Raw genomic sequence first — 18,612 nt, 5'->3', positions numbered from 1 at the left:
GTGATCTGAGCAAAGGCCTTCCTGCTCTTTCCTCACACACCCCGGGGGTGGCCCAGGTGACTGCTCCCAGGCCTTCCCCGCTCCTCCTTGGCTTCCCTGACAGCTGCCCAGGCTGCAGCCCTGATGGGAGCCTCAGCGGGGCTGGCCACCCTGTGGCTGTTTGGGGGGAGTGGCACCCAACAGGGCAAAGACTCCGAAGGGAGTGGCTCCCAATGTCATCCTTGAAATCCCAGGCACCAGTGGGCCAGAGTCAGAGCTGCCACCCCTCTGGACACTTTCTGAAAGAGGGGGCAGCTGTGACCAGCTTTGCCATTGCTGGGGAAAGGCAGGTGCTCTGGATCAAGCAGCTGCTTCTCCTGGCTATCACCACAACACAGGGTGTACTGGAGCCCTACGGCCACGCTGGGAGACGTGTGCCTTGCCCGTGGCAGGCTTGAAACATGAATCTGTCCCAGAGGACTGCACTCTGTTGCCACTGCAGGGAACCAGCCCTGCCCTGCTCCCTCTGTTGCTGCTGTGCAGGTCCTCAGAGGGTGCGCCCCATCCTAGAGTCTCTTTCTTTTCTTTTCTTTTTTATAGGCCGGACTCTCACATTTCTGGGGAACCAGGAGGGGAGCCCAGGAGTGACACCAAGAGCAGCAGGACAGTGAGAACCAAGAGCAGAAAACACCTGTGGGGGCCCTGGTAGGTCTGCAAAGACTGCAAGAAGCTGCTGAAAGAATTCTGGAAAGCCGAGCCCGGTGTGGTGGGGCACACCTGTGATCCCAGCCCTTGGGAGGCTGAGGCAGGAGGATCACTATGAGTTTGAGGCCAGAGTGGGCTTCACAGTGAGTTCAAGGACACCCTGAAGTATAGAGTGAGATCCTGCCTCAAAAAACAACACAAAATGATTTCTAGCAAGCTGCCAAGGGGTAAGGAGCCCTGGCTGTTGAGGAGTTGATGGGCCACAGTGCTCAGGAACAAGAGCAAGTAGTCTAAGAATGGAGCTGGCCACACCAGGAGAGTGGCTCCTGGTGACCTTAAGTCTTCTCAGAGACTAGCTTCACCCTGGCAGCAACAGGGACTCCCTCACTCCAGAGGCCCCTGAGGAGGAAGATAGATGTCCGATTTCCATCTTGCCCGAGGCCAGGAATCCACAGAGCTGGTGACCTGGCCTGCAGCCCTGGTTGTCTATGGAAATTGGGCCTGTTTTGAGTTGAAATGTGGTACAGAGAAAGTACTCAGCGACCCCCAAGTTCCACACCACAGGGTTTGGTTCTGTGCACACTGGGCGCCTCCTCCAGAGTGGGGCAGGGCTCTCCCAGTCCTTCCAGTCTTACCATCCCCTTCTGCCTGCGAGGGACCTCCACCTCGGGCCTGGGTCATCGCTGTCGCCCTGCCCATTCCTTGACTTCATAGCTCTGGAATCCCGCAGCATGCTCCACTCCATTGGATTTCTCTTGCTTCTTTCAAGGTGTCCAGGATTTCTCGTCTGTGGCTCGCTGCGTGCGGGAAGCGCCAGGGGGCAACAGAGGCCTAGGAAACCTGGTCAGAGCACCAGGGTAACCTTTTCAGGCCTGAACCTCCCTGGGGCTTTCCAGGCATCTCTGGACCTGAGCCCAGAACTGGGGCGCGTGCCCTTGGTTCAGCAATGTGTTTTGAACGTGCAGCAAACAAAAACACATGAGCATCACATAGTTCAGTGCAAATGAACAGCATTTGAAAGAGACAACACAAAAGGTTCTGTATTAGAAGTTCGGGCCTCTGCTCTGTCTGCCAGATTCCTCAGGTGTCCCCATTGCAGGTGTCCCCCAAGTGGGTGTCCTTATAGACCTCAGCTGTGCAAGGCGGGCAGCCCTACTCCTGTCTGACTTCGTGGCTCTGTGACTTTGGGTGCTGTTTCTGGTACCCAAGGTGGAGTTTCTGTTCTCACCATGAAGGGGATAAAATCTAAAAGGTTCAGGGTAAGCCTGTCGTGGTGGTGCATGCCAGTGATGGCAGAGGCCTGGGAGGCTGAGGCAGGAGGATTGCAAATTCCAGCCCAACTTGGGCAATTTAGAGACCTGGTCTCAAAAATCAAACCAAGAGTTTCGGGAACCTGGTGGAGCAGTGAGCAGCAGGGAAAGGACCTCTCCACGTGTTGGTGTCCAGACCCTGGAATACAGCAAAGGAGGAAGAGCGGGAGGAGAGAGGGGTCCCCTGGACACAGGAAGGGTCTGAACCGAGACTTGAAGCTCAGGGAGGGAGAGAATCCAGGAATCCAGCAAAAAGAAGAAAACCGGGGGCTGCAGATCTGCCAAAAGGGGAGAAGCAGCAGGGAAACTGAGCAGGCCTCCTGGCCCCCATTCACTGGGGCAGGCCCTGCTGCATGGGGAGAAGGAGCAGGAAAGCTGGGCAGTCTCCCTGTGTACAGGCGGAGGTCCTGTTGGCCAAGGAGGACCAGCAAGGAAGCGCCTCTGCCTCCATTGCCTCCATCCCTGTAAACAGCTGGAGGCCACACAGGCTGGATGATAATACCTGAAGTAGGGAAGGGACCTGACAGTTATGTTGTCTGACTGACTTTGCAGGGCTGGGGCCAGTGGTCCGGCAACTAGTTAGAGGATAACAATATGCAATATAAAAACCTGGTGTGGTGGCTGACTCCTGTCATCCCAGCCCTCAGGAGGCTGAGGCAGGAGGAGATGAAGACCAGCCTGGGCTACAAAGTGAGCTCAAGGCCAGCCTGAACTGCATAGCGAGACCCACACACACGTGCTCCCCCCCCCATATGCAGTATAGTAAGGATTGTGGATTTCCTACTGTCCTGTTACTGTTTCTTTTACTGTCCTGTTTCATTCCCTTTAAAATAAAAAAACTTTCAAAGGGTTGCGTATTTAAGAAGATCGACTACTTTAGATCACCTGTCACAATTTAGGATCCCCGAAACCTTCCTAAATTTATAGTAACTATTGTTTTGTGGCCAAAGCATTGATCTGAACCTGTGTAGACATTACCTGAAAGAGGAAACGGTAAGAACCTCTGCATGTCTACTGTAAAGGGAAGTAAACTGCTCACTGCTTTAGCATTACACCAGTTTTGTGTTAGCCATGAGAAATCATTCCCCGCCCAGTGAGCGGCTCGACTGAGATCCCGAGGTTACTGTTCATATCCTCTGCTGTGCTGGTCCAGTGTCCCATTGTGTCCTTGAAGTGTCATTGCCTCCTGGCCCCTCCTGCCTATAGGGAGGGCAAAGGGCTGCAAATCGGGGTGAGATAAGCTTTCTGACTATTGCACAATTCAGGCACCTGAGAGTCCAAGGTCCCCTGCAGGCTTTTGTTCCTTTTCAGATCTCTGGAGCTGGGCTGGGTTTGGAGCAGGCATCTCCAGGCAGAGCAAGACCCTCCTCCCTCACTGGGGCAGTGCCTGGATTCATATTTTCATTGTCAGGGCCCGAGACTTATCTCTGCTTGTAGTCATGCCAATGGTGTAAACAGAATAGATACAGTTCAGTACCAGAAACTTACTGGAGCTTAAATAAAATTTTGTTCGTCTTTTCATATACTTTCCCTAATGTCTGCGGGTCTTGAGAGTTCCGCCTTTTAGTGAGGTATTGCTGGTGGCCTTAGGGGTTGTGAGACATTTCACGTTTAAGAGGAGCTGTCCTTCAGTGGTCAGGGGAACTTTGAATGCCTTCTTTTCATGCTTTGATTGTGCTCTTTACTTTCTGAAGGGAGCAATGTCCAGAGGACAGGACACACCCTGCCCAGGCGGCTCTGGAGCTTTCACTTTGGACTTGAGGAGCACAGAGGGGCTGCTCTGCTGTCGGGAGGGCACCCCGGGGACATGGTGTAAGAGTCTCTGCAGAGGCTCTGCCTCCTTTGGCTTTCCTGGGATCCACCTGGGTCCCCAACATTGGAGCCAGAAGCAGGGGCTGGGGCCCTGAGAACAGCTGGTATGAGTGCCAGCTCCAAGGGTAAGGTGGAGGTTTGGTTATGGCTCATGAGGCTCAGAACGCTAGCAGCTGCTGCGTTCCATGATTCTGAGAAGTCAGCCTTCCCAAGCTGGGAGCAAAGAGAAGCAGGTAAGCTGGCTTTGAAAACACCAGTGGGCCAGGAGAAGGAAACCAGAAGCCAGCTGGCAGAAGGAGGGGGAGGGAGGAGGGAGGAGGAGCTAGAAGTGGAGGATATGGTGGGCCTGGGCACCAGGGGACCAGGCAGCTTGAATGGTCTTGTTCTGGGAGTGCCCAGCACAGCTGGTGAGGGCCAAATCTTTGTTTCTTTTTTTTTGTGGTACCAGGTATTGAACTCATAAGTAGGCACTTATGCAGCTGAGCTAAAATGCCCCGCCTCAGGGACAAATCTTATTCATGTGCTTTAACAACATTTCCATAGCATTTACTGGAATTAGGCCCCGTCTAGTTACACATAGTGACTACAAATACAGATTCATGTCCTCCTCATTACCAGCTTGTCAGAGAGAAACTGAAACCATGGCGACTGTGCAGATGAGTCAGCCTAGGTGGGGAAGGTCACGCTGAGAGGCCCAGCCTGGAGGGCCACCCTGGCCGCTCTCTAGTGTTTTTCCTTCCGATGACTGCAGGAGGCCTTCTCTTCCTTCCACAGTAGGTGGTTTGGGGATCTTTTCTCTAGCCAGGGCTCTTTATCTTCTTCATGTGTCCGCCAGTTGGTTCAGGGTCATGTCCTGGGCTCATAGCATGGAGGAACTTGGGTGAAGAGCTCACAGGGGCTAATGCTTGCAGGTGATACTGGGCACCATCAGGGGGTGCCCTACAGCCCTCCCACAGGAGGTAACACATCCACATTGTGGGGGCTGCTGTCCTGAGCTCACAGATGGTGTGTGCAGAAAGCAGAGATGGAGGAGGGCTCCACCAGAGGGATCCAGGTGTACAGGAGAGAGGGGCCTGGTCTCCCGGAAGACCTGGGCTGCACTGTGGGTGCAGGGGGGTGAGAGTGGAAGACAGCTTCCTTTGTTGGCGATCCAGATGGCTCCCTCAAAACATTGCCTTCCTGGAAGTGGTGAGAGGTGCCAGGTTCTGCTGTTTGTAGGGGTCAGGATTGTTGTAGGCCCATAGCCCTGTAGCACTCCAAGCCCACAGGAATGCTGTGCTGTTGCAGGGAACTGACTGCAGCCCTGAGATTGGCTCTTTCTGCGGTGGCGTTGGGGCCCTGGCCTGGATCTGCCTGCTGCCTCCTCCTGCCTGATGGTCAGGGCCTGCCCCAGGGTGTCTCTCCTGGTGTCTGGACCATGGAGGATTCCTGCAGCTGCTGCCTGCTCTGCCACCTCTTGTCCCTGCTTCTCCTTGTCCAGCTCCCTAACTGGGCATCCACAGGTGTGTGGGTCCCCGTCTCTCTCCTGTGAGGGTGGCAACACTTGGTTGGGATGGGATGCGATTTGTGGAATCTCTGGCTCTAAAAGGTTCACATTTCCTCATAATTTTAATCAAAAATTAAGATGGATCATGTGCTAAAGCATAAAATAAGAGCTTAGGAGTTTTCAAAGACATAGGATCCTGACAGTTGTCCAAAGTTCAGCGTTTCTTTATTTAAAAAGCAGAACACCAATAAATTAGGAACATTTCCCCTTACCTTTATTTCGCTGTTTGTTGGATTGTAAACATTCATCCATCCATGCTGTTTCCCACATATTAATGGAGTATTGACACTGGTAGGTGTTAGGTGTAAACACATATTTGTTAGATAAGCAAATCAGAAGGACTGTCCATTATTATAAACCTGACGTCCTAGAAGGAGATGGTAAACACGAATTACAGCACACAGACAGGGTGGAGGGAGACGGACGGGCCTGTGCTGTGAGGGGAGTGGGAGATGGGCTTGTGCGGCAGCAGCGTGCTTGGTGAGGCCGCAGACTAGCCAGGGTGCAGCCTGGAGGGGAGAGCTGGGCCTGAGCACCTGCCACAGAGGACGGTTCCTCAGTGCCTGGGAGAAGGGCAGGCAAGGGTTGATCTGGGCAGAGCTGGGCAGAGCTAGCCAGGGGTGCAGAAGAGTACAAGGGGGAGAGAGGGGCCCACTCTGTTGGGATAAGGGCTCCTTGGGGAAGTTGGGGAGGTGCAGGAGGACTTTGAGCAGAGTAGTGACAGGCTTAGCCTGTTTATTAAAAGCATCACAGAGGTGGAAGTTGGGAGAGGACAGAAGGGGTTTCAGTCCTCTGTTTTACCCAGAGCACAGTGAGGGTGCTGGGCTCCAGGTCAGAGAGCACAGGGGGTGAGAAGTGCCCCTTCCTCTGCCCACTGCTGCTTGTCCCTGGAAAGCTAAGGTCTCTGCTGGGTAGGAGGGAGGGCCCAGCACTCCTCTTGGGTGTGAGGTCACAGGGGTGCTGTGAGTCATGAGGGCAGGAATTTCACAGATGCAGCCTTTGACTCTGTGTTTGAACATGTGCACATACTTCAGTAGAAATCTGAATGGACGCAACCTATCTATAATGGGAATTGGGGAATTTCGTGGTGTGGCTAAATTATCCAAGAGTGCTCGCCCATCTTGGCCTGGGTGTGCCCTGCAGCCGGTTTCAGGTTTTTCCTGACACAAGCCAGGCTGAGATGGGGCTCTCAGAGTGTGGCCCCTGGACCAACAGCATCCATCCTGTGGCCTTTAAAGAGTAAAGTAAAGGAATGTACGTTCCGGCATCCACCCTGGAAAAGTGGGCATGCAGTAAACTAATCTGTTCTCCAAGGCATCCTGGTGATGAAGTGTGGGCTTCCTTTTGGGATCCCTGAGTTAGAGACTTATTTATGGAAGTCAGGAGCACAGGCTGAAGAAAGAGTCTCTTGGGCATCGTTCTGGGTCACATTGTAATTGTTAGAGGACAATATTGCTGTTAGAGTCACCACAGCTCAGTCCATCAGACCTCAGCCGTCCGCTCATCCAGCCCTCGTCCCTGGCTTGCCTGGCTTTCCCACCAGGTGGTGTGTGGCCTTTGACCTTTGGCTTATGTCTCCCCAGAGTTCTCACTGCTATGTCTATATCTGCAGAGGAGTTCTGGGTGCTCGGGCCCCCAGAACCCATTGTGGCAGTGCTGGGTGGCGATGCCACACTCTCCTGCTCCGTGTTCCCAGCCATGGATGTGAGAAACATGGAGATGAGGTGGTTCCGTACTACGTTCATGGAGTCTGTGTTCATCTATCGGAACCAGCGGGAGCAGACAGAGGAGCAGATGGCTGAGTATGCAGGGCGGACCTCACTGGTGAAGGAGTTTCTTGCCCACGGGGAGGCTGCCCTGAACATCCACAAGGTCCAGGTTTCTGACAATGGGATGTATAACTGCTTCTTCAAGATGGGAAGCTTCTCTGAAGAGGCCAGCTTGGAACTGCAGGTGGCAGGTGGGTTATATGATTTCTATTGCAGGGACCTTGGGGATACTGGTTTTGAGATGATGTCAGGGGTATTTAATTTAAGCTGGGATTTTGTAAATGATGGATAGATGCTTTATCCGCTTGTTAATTTATTTGATACCAGTGCTGTATATAGATCTCCTCCAGTGTGTCCTTGTTCTGTGCACCAGGAGTCCATCAGTGGAACTGATATTCCAACCCTATTAATTTTGTATTCCAGAGTAAGAGGCAGAAAAATCACAACTAGTTAATTGGTAGAAGCTGTTCATGAGTGACAAGGTGTTAAAACAGCAGACCAAGTGGAGAAATGTGGGCTGGGTCGTATGTGCCATAGCACACGGGGGCTCAGGAGGGTTTTGCTCACAAGTGTAGCGCAGTTCCCAGGAAGTGAGTGTTTGGATATGTGGGTATCTGGGACCCCGAGTTTCATGCAGGGGAAGTACCATCGTGAAACCCTCGAGCCAGGGGCATGCCTGAGGTGTTCCGTGTATGAGGCTGTCACGATTGTTGGGAAGGTGACATGAGGTGACAGGACTGGAATAAAGGGCAGTTCCAGGATCAACACTGCCCACATCAGGACAAGCTGGTAGGCGCAGACCCCAGAGGTTACACAGGAGTTCAGCAGGTAAAGTTCCAAAGAGCCCAGAGTTCCATGGACCATGAGCTGAAAAGCCAGAGGCCGCCTAATGTCTTCCCAATTATGACCACAGTGAACCCGTGATCTTTGGGGCTGAGTGTGGGGCTGAGGGCTATGGGTGGCGGAGTCTGGGGAGAAGCACTGAGAGGGACATGGGGGACAGTGGCGGCCTGGGAGAGGAGGGTTTGGACACAGAGGTTTTGCAAGTTGATTTTTCACTGGGCACAGTCCAAGGAGGGCCCCAAAGGAGAAACAGGGAACTCTGAGTCACCTCAGCCATAAGCAGGTTTCAGGTTTGCTGATTTCCATCATGGAAAAAGCGCTTTTAGGAAGTGTAGCGAGAAGCAAGGAGCTTCCTGAGACATCTTCCCATGTGGGATTGGCAGGAGGGGGCCCGGGTCCCACCTGAAGCCTTTGTTGTCTTTAAGGCCCTCAGAGAGATTTCCTGGAAGAGAGAAAAGCTTGGATAACTTTTGTGTCCTGAAGCTTCAGTTTTTCTTAAAGAGTACAATTTTAGTATTACAATTTTTGTTGTCTCCTTTCTATTTACAGTTGTTTCTTCCATCCTACCTCAGACTGAACTGGTAGATTCGGGGCAGAGTTTAGAGGCGGAAGAGGGAAATACAGAGGCTCCTGGGCTTGTGTGTTTTGGCTGTTTGTTGTTTAGTGGCAGGAATATTGATAATTATGTGCCATTTATCTAATAATGCTGAATAATATATAGTTACACTTTCATGGCTATATTAGTCACTTTGTTTCTAGGACAAAATATGTGACACAGTGAAGTTGATGAAGGGATTTGTGTTGGTTCACAGTTTCAGATGCTTTAGTCCTTGGTTGGTTGAATAAAAGCAGAAGCATCATCATGGCAGAGGAATGCAGGTCAAACCATGACAACCAGGAGAGAGAGCGAGAAGGGGACAGGATTCCCCCCTTCTGCCTCTGGCCCCCGAGACTCTCCTTCCTGTCCAGGCCCTCCCTCCTCCCAGCACACACCACTCTGCACTTGCCAGTAGATTAATTCACTGATGTTGATACTGCTCCATGCTTCAGTCCCTCTCAGAAATTCCTGCCTCTGGCCCTTGAGATTTTGGGGGAGCAGTTTAGATCCAAGACATAACAGTGGCCTGTGGCAGTAAATACTGGATTAATTTGAGTGTTAGGGAGTACAACCAATCTCGCCAGATTTGGCTAATCGCAGCTGGATTTAGTGTATTTTTGATGCTTTGAAGAAGTAGATTTTAAAACAGCTTTTTCCCATCCCAGAAATTCTCTTCAGAAAGATAGTAAAGAAAATACTTCTCTTAAGTGAGTAAGGACCAAACCAGAATGTGATATGTGTCCTAGACAGTCTACTTAGGGATTTTAAATAAACCAAAAAGAAATGTCTCTTTATTTCACAGGGAAGCTCATACAACTTTTTTCTTATAGTAATCCTCAAATAAGGGAGCTTGAAGTGTAATTTGTTACTCGTATGTCACCCTACACTGACCCGGTAATTGAAGCGATGATCTGTGTTATCTAGTGGGCCATACTTGGCATGAAACAAACTTTTTTTTAACAAACAACCTGCTTCATATCTTTGTGACAGAAAGTAGTTTCACAACTACCCTCCCCCGAAAGGAGTCCCAGGGTTGTTTCTCACCTGGATGTTTTACATTGCTATGTGATGGCTTCCAGGTCCTTGGGGAAGACATCGCTGGGTCATAATGTAGACCAAATACTGCTCCAGTGTTAAAAATTAGCACACACATTTCAAGGAGATAAGGAATTTATAACTCTGCCCAGGGATGTGGAATATAAGTAAGAAGAGGATAAGAATTTTGTCTTATTTTCAATGCAGAGAATTAAAAAATGTTTCCTTTTATTCATGGTCAGCACAAAAGGAGGCCATGTGGACTGTGACTTGGTCCATTCACATTTCTGGTGTTTGACTGACTGTTGGATGACCTTCGACAGCTTTAACTGGAACCCCTTCCTGGGCAGGTGTCAGTTGTTCCATTAAATGGGCTTATCCAAGGGGTAGCACAAGATTTCCCTGGCCACACACATGGCAGAGTACAGATTCCAGCGCTGATCAAGCCTCCGCATGCATAATATCTGGTAACTGCCAAGTTGAGTCACGTGACTAAGACCTCAGGTGGGAACATAAAGGCAAGAGAAAGTGTGTGGAAGAGGGGAGCTGGATGCTACAATGGTGGAGAATTTGGGATACTTTTATTCTGTGCTCATCACAGGTAGGACAACATTATCAGATTGGTTCTCAAAACTGGAGCTGAAGGGGTAAACGTGGAAACTTGGTAGAGAAAATTGATAGTAACCTGGGTAGAAGAGTAGAGAATTGAAGAGAAGCGGCCCCTGAATATAATTTTGGAAGTGTTTTGGGCAGCAGGTGTGGAGGCAGGTGTCCCAGGAGAATGTGTGAGGTGAGAAGCCAGGAGGTTCATGGATGGAGCCTTTGGGCCAAATCCCTGCTGTTTCCTCAGGACTCGTGGTTGGGGAAGAGGCCCCTGTCCTCTGTGCCCCTCTAGTGTCCCTGTGCTCTGGCCCTCTGTTCCCTGTGGCACCGCCTGTAGGCTGACCCATGCAGAGGTCCCTTTCCAGTAGAACCCCAGAAGGTGTGAGGTAGAAGGCGTTCCTTGGCGTTGTGTAACACTCCCGGGGTGTCAAGGTGGCCTGCAGGGCACCCACATTTCCTCTCCTATAGGGGTGGGCTCTGCCCCTCAAGTGCACATCCAGGGCCCGGAAGAGGATGGCGTCCGTGTGGTATGCAGGGCCTCCGGGTGGTTCCCAAAGCCCCAGGTTCAGTGGCGAGACGTCAGTGGGAAGAAGATCTTGGCATTCTCTGAGGCCCACACGCAAGATGCTGACCTGCTCTTCAGCGTGGAGGCCACTGTGGTGGTGAGAGAGGCCTCTGTGGGGAATGTGAGCTGCTCCGTCCTCAACCCCGTCCTGGGCCAGCAGAAGGCCATGGCCATTTTCATCCCAGGTCAGTGCTGCTCCCGCCCCAGCACATCTAGGGAGGGAGGCGTGACCCCAAGTGTGCTGGGCTGGCTGTCCTGGGCTGTGCCCCTGACTGTCTCTGCCTGGGCCACAGAGCCCTTCTTCCCGCAGGCCTCTCCCTGGAAGCCAGCGTTTGCTGTGAGCCTGACTGTGATGGGGCTCCTACTCTTTGGGGCTGGCTATTTTCTGCACAGAGAACATTCTACAAAGCTGCAAATACAGCAGACACAGAAGAATCTGAGTCTGACTAAGGAGGAGGATAGGAGGATAAAAGAGCAGGCACAGAAGGCAAAGGGTAAGCCAGGGTGGGCAAGGCTGGGCACGGTCAGAGCTGGGTGTGCCTGGGACAAGGTGACATGGCGGGGTCGGTGGATCCAGCTGCCCTGAGACCTGGCCCAGCCAGGGTGGCTGGAGAGGTGTGTGAGGACAGCTGGTGCTGTGGGGTCTTCTGAGGGTCTGGTGGTAAAAGTTTTAGGGAACAAAATAATTTTGTGGTGGGTTTTTCAGATACACAGTGTTTCCTCCCTTTGTAGCGGGAGCTCACGTTCTTTTCCCCACACTTTCAGATGAGCTCCAGGCAGAGCTGGGTAAGTCCTGCCCCCCTGACCTTACCGTGTCCCTTGGCGGCAGACGTCCTGGTTCCCCCTGTCTACTCAGGATGTGTTGCTTTTCAGGTCAGAGGAAGGCAGCTTACAAGGCTGGTAAGTGACTCTCCTAGGTCCCTGGGCTCCACATTTCACCTGTGCCCAGGGTCCCCTCTCGTTTCTGTGTAGGCACAGATATGTAGATGTTTTTCCTGAGGGCTGAGGGGAGGCTGCTGGGAGGCAGAATCCTGCTGGATGGCTCTTTCCCATCTGGGCGCTCTTTCCTGCCCAGACTTTGGGGCTGGCTACTGTGGTCATCCTGAGGTCTGTCCTACACTCTGCTTCTTATCTTGACCCCACTCTGTGTTCCATATTATTGGCTTCATAGCATTCAACATAGGTAGCCCTTGATCTGCATCTGGAAGCCCAGAGACAGACCCTGAGGTCTCATTACTGGATCAGTATAAATGAGCGGTTCCTCCTGTTTTCTCCCACATCACAGTCCAGAGTGTTTGTGCTCGGAGGCCCTGAAGGTCCCAGTGAGTGTGACAGGGACAGGGCTGGGCTGCTGAACTGATGAGCTGAACTCAGAGCTGCCTCCAGTAGTGATGGGCCTTAGAAATATTTCACCTGGGAAAGGTTGGGTTCTTTATCCAAGAACTCCCCTCACATTGCTGTCATTCAATCCTTCCTTCTTTATTTTTTTTTGTTACTGGGGTTTGAATTCATGACCTCGTATTTGCCAAGCAGGCACTTACACTGCTGAGCTAAACCCCAGCCCTTCCTTCCTTATTTTTGATTGTTTCCCAAGTATATCTTTGTCAAAGGAAAGTTGAGTTAATAATGCTTCTGACAATTACAGAATTTTATGTTTTGTTCCCTAGAATATCGTCACACATAATACAGTTATGGTTCGTGCTACAAAACTCAATATAGATAGGAAGTGTGTTCTGACTTTTGCTTTTGAGGCAGAGAAAGGTGTTCCACAGATGAAAGTGACACTGCTGAGGGACAGTGGAAGGCCTCAGCCTATGAGGCAGCTTTTTCCTCTGTGCCCATGGAATCTCCCAAGATACCCTGCTTTGTCTCACAAGGAGGAGGCATCTCCTTTGGCCTGTCCCCTCCTGGGGTTTTTGTCACCTGTAGAATGTAGGGGAGCCGGACCAGGTGGCTCCTGCCGAGCTGCTTGTGGCTGGTGTGTAACCAGGGTGTGTTCCCTTCCAGCCTGGAGGAAGGCACAGCTGTACCCGGGTAAGTGACGCTGACCCTCCCTCTGGCCTGACCTCCTGGCCTCTGTGGTGCTTCTTTCCTGTCCGAGCCTCTGCCCAGGAGAGCTGGGTGTTCTGTGGGTTACTGCTACAGCCTTCCTGTGGGCCACGGGGACTCCCAATTCCAGATGGGAGTATGGTTGGGTTTATAGATCCTTCCCCACTGTCCCCCTCCTGTGCTGTAGGTCAATGCTAGCCTTAGCAGTACCAGCTGAAAGTCTTATTCCTCCGATAGTGAGGCCCTCAGAGACTGAGCAGAGCAGCTGATGACCATGGAGGAGGCATTGCTGGTCCCAGAGGGCTTTGAAATCAAATTTGATTGGGGCGTGGAGGTGCATGCTCATCATCCCAGCACTGGTGAGGGTGTGTGGGAGGATCACTGCAAGTTCGAGGCCAACCCAGTTATACAGTGAGTTCAAGCCCAGCCTGAGCTATGTAGGGAGCCCCTGCCTCACAGAAAGAACAACCAACCAACAAACTAACCAGCAAACAGTAAATCCACCTTAACTGAGGACTCTGGCCTTGCTAAAGGGGTCCTTGGTTCTGTTTTTGCCTTTTACCCTAAAGTCTTCCCCTCTGGGCCCAGTTCTCCTGTTTTCTCATTTCCTGCTGCTCCCCTGGTGTTTTAGTATTGAGACATGGTCTCAGTATGGCTATCAGGCTGGTCATGAACTCACCTGTAGCCCGGGCTGTGCTCCTCTCTGGGGTCTCTTGTCTTTTCCTGCTTCTAGAGCTGTTCCATTGTCTGTGGCCTGTTCTTCCAACTTCTACACCCGCAAGGCAGCCTGACTCACCCTGGTTCTGTGATGATGACTGTTCCTCTGACCACTGCCAAGCAAAGTCTGCTTTTGCAGGTTCACATGATTAGTTTGGGCTCACCCGAGTAGCACAGGGTCATTTCCTCCTCTCCAGAATCTCTTTCTCCATCACATTTTTCAAGCCCTCTTCCCATACAGTTAGCACATTTATGCTTTTTGCAGCTTGAGATGGACATACTTGGGGTGCCATTATGCTGAGGGGTGTCCTGGAAGCTTTCAAGCTCTTCTGGGAATTCTTGGGGGAGGCAAATGCATGGGATCTGTTTTTGGGTTCACCAACATCTATTGGGATGTTTTTGCTCCCACTGGCTGGGGAAATGGGCAGTCACTAGTGTCTGCTCTCTCACTGGTCTATCTCTTTCCTGCTCTGAGGTTCTTTCTCTCCCCTCCTAGACTCCTCTCCATTGACTCCTAACTGGGCAAAACTTCTGTGATCCTGTATCCTGAGCTCCCTCCACAAATGGTTTCCAGTCATCTTAAATATTTAATGCAGCAGGTTCTTCATAAGTAAATGGAGGTCTTGAAAGATTTGATACCTATAATTATATCACAGGAAAACCACGGTTCCAGGCTGACTGTGCCTGAGAAGGCATCACTTGCTAGTGAAATCTGGACAGTGACTTTTCTGCGGAGGGCTGTGGCCAGCATCTGGGTCCGAGTGTTAAGTCCCCCTTGCCTCTGGGTGTGGAGCCCGGAGCCTTCACTGAGTACTTCCCCAACTTTTGAAAACAATTTTTATTCTGAAACGATCTTGCATGTCTGTAAGTGGTGCAGGTCACTTGTGCTGTCAGCCCTCTTGCCTCAGCCTCCCAGCAATGGGAGGGTAGGTTTTAGGGCACAGTCTTGTTGGAGAGGCTCGGCTGGATGCATGTGAGTGAGAAATGCTGACTTCAGACATGTTTTGAAACCGTTTCTGTGCTGCTCTCACTGCCCTGTGTCTCAGAGCTTGAGTGTTTCCAGCCGTCTTAAGATCCCTGACTGAAATGTGTGCTTCTCTTGTAGACTGGCGGAAGGAACTGTTCCAGGCTTGTGAGTGATTTCATGCTTTTGTTTTTCTTTTTCTTTTTGCCCTCCTTGCTGTTCCGAGGGCTGCTGGCCTCCCTTCATGTTCTCTATCGTGATACAAATTTTGGCATCATCATTCGTGTGGGGTGGGTGGCAGTTAATGATATCAAAGCCGCTTCCAAGGGCCTAGTGTCATACCTGCCTCCCAAAAGGTGGCTTCTCCTTGGAGGCCCTATACTTGGGTCAAGGGTGCTTATCTCAGGGGGCCTCCCCTCCCTCTGGTAGCCAAGTTGCTGTGACAGTGTGACTTGGGGTTGGCTGTGTGCCTTACTTTGAGGATGGAGGGGCCTTGGGTGATTGACAATTTTTTCTCTCCAGTGTCTGTCACTCTGGATCCAGGATCTGCCCACGAAAGCATCAGCATCTCTCATGGAAACTCAAGTCTCACCTGTGAGCACCCGGGTGGGGATGATCTTTGCAGCGTGTTGGGCCATGAGGGCATCACAGCAGGAAGGTGGTGCTGGGAGTTGGAGATTCAGAGTGGAGAGAACGTCGAGTGGGCCCTGGGGGTGTGCAGGGAAGATGCCAACAGGGCAGGCTGGTATGGAGAATTGGTGGACAAGGGGTTCTGGGTTGTGGAATGGGTGAAAACTGGACACATCACCTCTGTTAAACCCAACATCGATGTTAAACCCAACATTTCTGAGCCATCTAAGGCGTGCTGGAGGGTGGGGGTTTTCCTGGACTACAGTGAAGGGGACCTCTCCTTCTATGACATGACTGCGGGATCCCACATGTTCTCTTTCCTGCAGGCTCCCTTTTCCGGGACTCTCTTTCCGTACTTCAGCTTTAAATGTGGAACTGTGTCCCTGACCATCTGCCACCCTGAGAGTGGTTCTTTGGGGCACCCTGCACCCTTTCACAATAATTGTCCTTCTTTGAAGGAGACCCTGAAGTCCTCTGGGGAAGGACTGGGCTCAGGCTCTGAGGAGGGTGAAGTTGCACCAGGGGCAGACTCTCCCTTACTCTCCAGGGACCTGGGGGCTGTGATCCCATAGAGTCCGTGGCATCCTTGCGCCCTCTGGCTATTCCTGGGTCTGCGGGATTCCTCTTGCAAAAGGCCCTGGATGAAGCCTGGTTGCCCCACTAGCTTCCTCCTCTGTGTTCAGACTCCCTGGTGTGTGGTCAGGGAGTTATCAGGGAGTTATCAGCTCCTGTTTGTGTGCACATAAGGAAGAGAAGAGTGGACTGTTGTTGGAACTGGTTTGAGACGATGACTCTAACTACAGTCCTTGTAGACAGCAGTAGGTATTAAAAGGTCTTTCACGGAGTTCTCTGTGGTTTGTATAGAAAAAGCACTGAGGGCCAGATTGTTGTGCAAAACCAAGGGGAGCTCAGCTTGTTGGTCTTGAGTGTCCCAGATGGACCCCAAGTCTGAGGGTGGGGCCAGATCTCCTTCTGCAGATTTTCTTTCTCTAATCCTGAAGCTTTATCAGCCATACATTTCCAGGGAAGTGAATGAGCAATCAAAGTTTCACTGGAGAAGAATCTAACACTCAAAGCCTTGTGCTTCTTTTGGGTGACACCTATTTTTCCAAATCTCAGTGTATTTTTGTTACCAGTGAGAGAGCTGTTCTGTGTTAACCCCAAAGAGTTTACCATGAGGATCACATGGGCAGCATGGTTGTTTACATACTGAGCATCCTGAGTGTTCCCTGGGCAGGTGTCAACCACTTGGTTTTAACAAAGATACCATGGTATGTCTATTTGTTTTATATGAACTATGTTTTGCATACTTTTAAAAATTTAGAATATATTCACCTTTGAGGTTTGTTTCTAGTGAAATCTAATAATTCTGTTTATTTTCTCATATTAATTCATGTTTAATTTGATTTTTTTTTGGTACTTGTGAACAAATTTATGACCTCATGCGTGCCAGGCAGGTGCTTATGCTGCTGAGCTAAATCCCTTGCCCTCATGCTTAATTTGTGAAAAATAATTGTTTTGACTCTGATGAAACCATTTGTGAACATGGGGCATTGTCTTACTACAGACGATTTTGTTTTGAGACAGTCTTGCAAGTTCAGGCTAGCTTTGAACTCATCACATATCCTGCCCTGGCCTCCAACTCATGGCAGTCTCTTGCCTCAGTCTCCTGAGGGTTGGGATTACAGATGTGCTCCACATGCCCAACTACTACAGACAGCTTTTCTTCATCTCCTGAACTCAGTGATATTCTTTTGCAATACAAAATGGACACCTTCAGGACTCTGAAATCGAATAGGAAGAAGTGCAAAAGCAACACTGAAAAGGGAGTGTTAGCATATCATAAAAGTTGCAGTGATCTTCCTGCCTCAGCCTACCCAGTTCTGGCATTACAGGCTTGTGCCACAACTTGCTTCAGTTTTATTTTGAGCCAGGATATTGCTAACTTGCCCAGAGAGGACTTGAGGTTTTCATCCTCAGGCCTCAGCCTCATGGGAGCTGGGATTAGAGTTTTATGCCACAATGCCTGGCCTACTAAGTTTTTTTTTTTTAAATATAACCCACAGAAATGTCCAGGAGGCCCCACTGTGCTCACTTTTTAGTGAGGTAATAAGAAATACAGGCTCACATGATCAGAAATGTCAGTGTCCCAATAGCAGTGTGTTAGGCCATAAGTGGCAGAATTCAGAATGGCTGTCAAGTGTGCCGGTGACCTGCAGGATCCACAGTAGTTGAATACTGAAACTCACTCCAGAGTCATCAGTGTGAGTCTGTCAGAAAGCTGAAGAGCCTGTATTGGAGGTTGGAGTCTGCTGGAAGGACCTGGAGACCAAGATGTGATGGCAAAGGTGAAGACTGAAGCTCCTCTGAATTGAGACTTCATTCTTCTTTCCCTTTTTATTCCATCTGAGCTACAAGTCTATTGGTTAATGCCTCCCACATCTGGGCTGGGCCCTGCCCCTCAGTTTGCTGGCCTACCTGTCAATCATCTAGGGACACACCAGGGAACTCACTAACCTGTTAGGCTGCTCTTTCACAAGTCAAGTTGGCATATCATGATTAAAGATCACACTGGCCCACTGAGTATTTTGTCCCAACTTCCTGAAACAGCTTCTAACACTGTTAAAATTTCCTGATAATGGTGAAAGGAGGGCATTTCATTATTCATAATGAGTGCCTTTCAACTTCTTCTGAATCTTTGTTAATGAAGTGACTTTTGGAAAGTTCCTAAACAACTCGAAGATGGGCCAGGTTGTCAGGGGAAATAACTTTGAGATTAGAGGACTGTAACTGAGGCCGAAGATAGGGCGGTAGGTTGTTTATTAATTCTCAAGAGTCAAGAATTTCATCAAACATGTCTACATACTTCCAAAAGAAAAAATCTGAAAGGACTGGATTGCAGGAGCTTCTGGGTGGACAAACAGGAATGCAGCCCTCTGTGGGGACAGACTGTCTGGTTGCGAGCTTTGTCTGACCTTCCTCGATGTACACTTTCATCTTGTTATGCATTTGTGTCCTTTTCAGTATCTTTTATAATAAACTGGCCAGCAAGCAATGTATTTCCCCGTGTTTTGTAAGTCATTCCTGCAAATCACACCAGCCGATGGGGTTGGAGGGTAAACTGAGGTTCGCCTTCTCATCCGTTTCTACCACGGTGAAGGGCAGACTTTTAGGGCTGAGTCCTTCCCTTCGTGGGCTCCATGAACTTCTTAGCAGAGTTAAAGTAGAGGACGCCCCAGTGAGGTATGCAGAGAATCCAAGAGTTACTTGCTATGGGAGACCCCACATATTTGTCCTCAGACGTGCTCTAGTGGTATTTTGAAAGTAAAAAATAGGCCTCACCGAGTTAGTACATAACTAATTCCTTTCAGCCTCCCAATAAGACACTGTCCTAACATTTTTTGTAAGACATGGTTTCATGTAGTTCCGGCTGACATTGAACTCAGTGTGATTCTCCTGCTTCATCCTCCCATGAGCCAGGATTACA

At 50.4% G+C, this 18,612-nt stretch overlaps 1 protein-coding gene across 3 annotated transcripts; it reads left to right on the top strand.

Annotated features, from left to right (window-relative positions):
* The first annotated feature begins 3,713 nt into the window (after positions 1 to 3,713).
* Positions 3,714 to 18,184, top strand: LOC100725046 (butyrophilin-like protein 1). Of its 3 annotated transcripts, none has more exons than XM_063239123.1 (10): positions 3,714 to 4,039; positions 5,094 to 5,308; positions 6,965 to 7,312; positions 10,669 to 10,950; positions 11,059 to 11,259; positions 11,531 to 11,551; positions 11,639 to 11,665; positions 12,773 to 12,799; positions 14,637 to 14,663; positions 15,018 to 18,184. In XM_063239123.1, exons 2-10 carry the CDS (start codon positions 5,224 to 5,226, stop codon positions 15,695 to 15,697), a joined length of 1,698 nt encoding a protein of 565 aa, XP_063095193.1. In that variant the 5' UTR covers positions 3,714 to 4,039; positions 5,094 to 5,223; the 3' UTR covers positions 15,698 to 18,184. The 3 variants fall into 3 exon arrangements, with proteins under 3 accessions (XP_063095193.1, XP_063095192.1, XP_063095194.1); XM_063239122.1 differs by lacking the exon at positions 3,714 to 4,039 and adding an exon at positions 4,144 to 4,579; XM_063239124.1 differs by lacking the exon at positions 3,714 to 4,039 and having other exon boundaries at positions 5,189 to 5,308; positions 6,936 to 7,312.
* Positions 18,185 to 18,612: the final 428 nt, after the last annotated feature.

The sequence above is a fragment of the Cavia porcellus genome, unplaced genomic scaffold (genome assembly GCF_034190915.1).
Source record: "Cavia porcellus strain 051 isolate PalLab524CR breed Dunkin Hartley unplaced genomic scaffold, mCavPor4.1 scaffold_28, whole genome shotgun sequence".
Taxonomy (NCBI): Eukaryota; Metazoa; Chordata; class Mammalia; order Rodentia; family Caviidae; genus Cavia; species Cavia porcellus.
Note: the sequence above shows the minus strand (reverse complement) of the source record. Positions and strands in the feature narration are given on the sequence as shown.

Excerpts from the sequence above, each read along its gene's own strand:
- LOC100725046 (XM_063239122.1), top strand. The coding sequence starts at position 4,548 with ATGACTGCAGGAGGCCTTCTCTTCCTTCCACA. Across the intron at positions 11,260-11,530 it reads GCAGGCACAGAAGGCAAAGG|ATGAGCTCCAGGCAGAGCTG; the intron begins GTAAGCCAGGGT and ends CCACACTTTCAG. Across the intron at positions 14,664-15,017 it reads GAAGGAACTGTTCCAGGCTT|TGTCTGTCACTCTGGATCCA; the intron begins GTGAGTGATTTC and ends TTTTCTCTCCAG.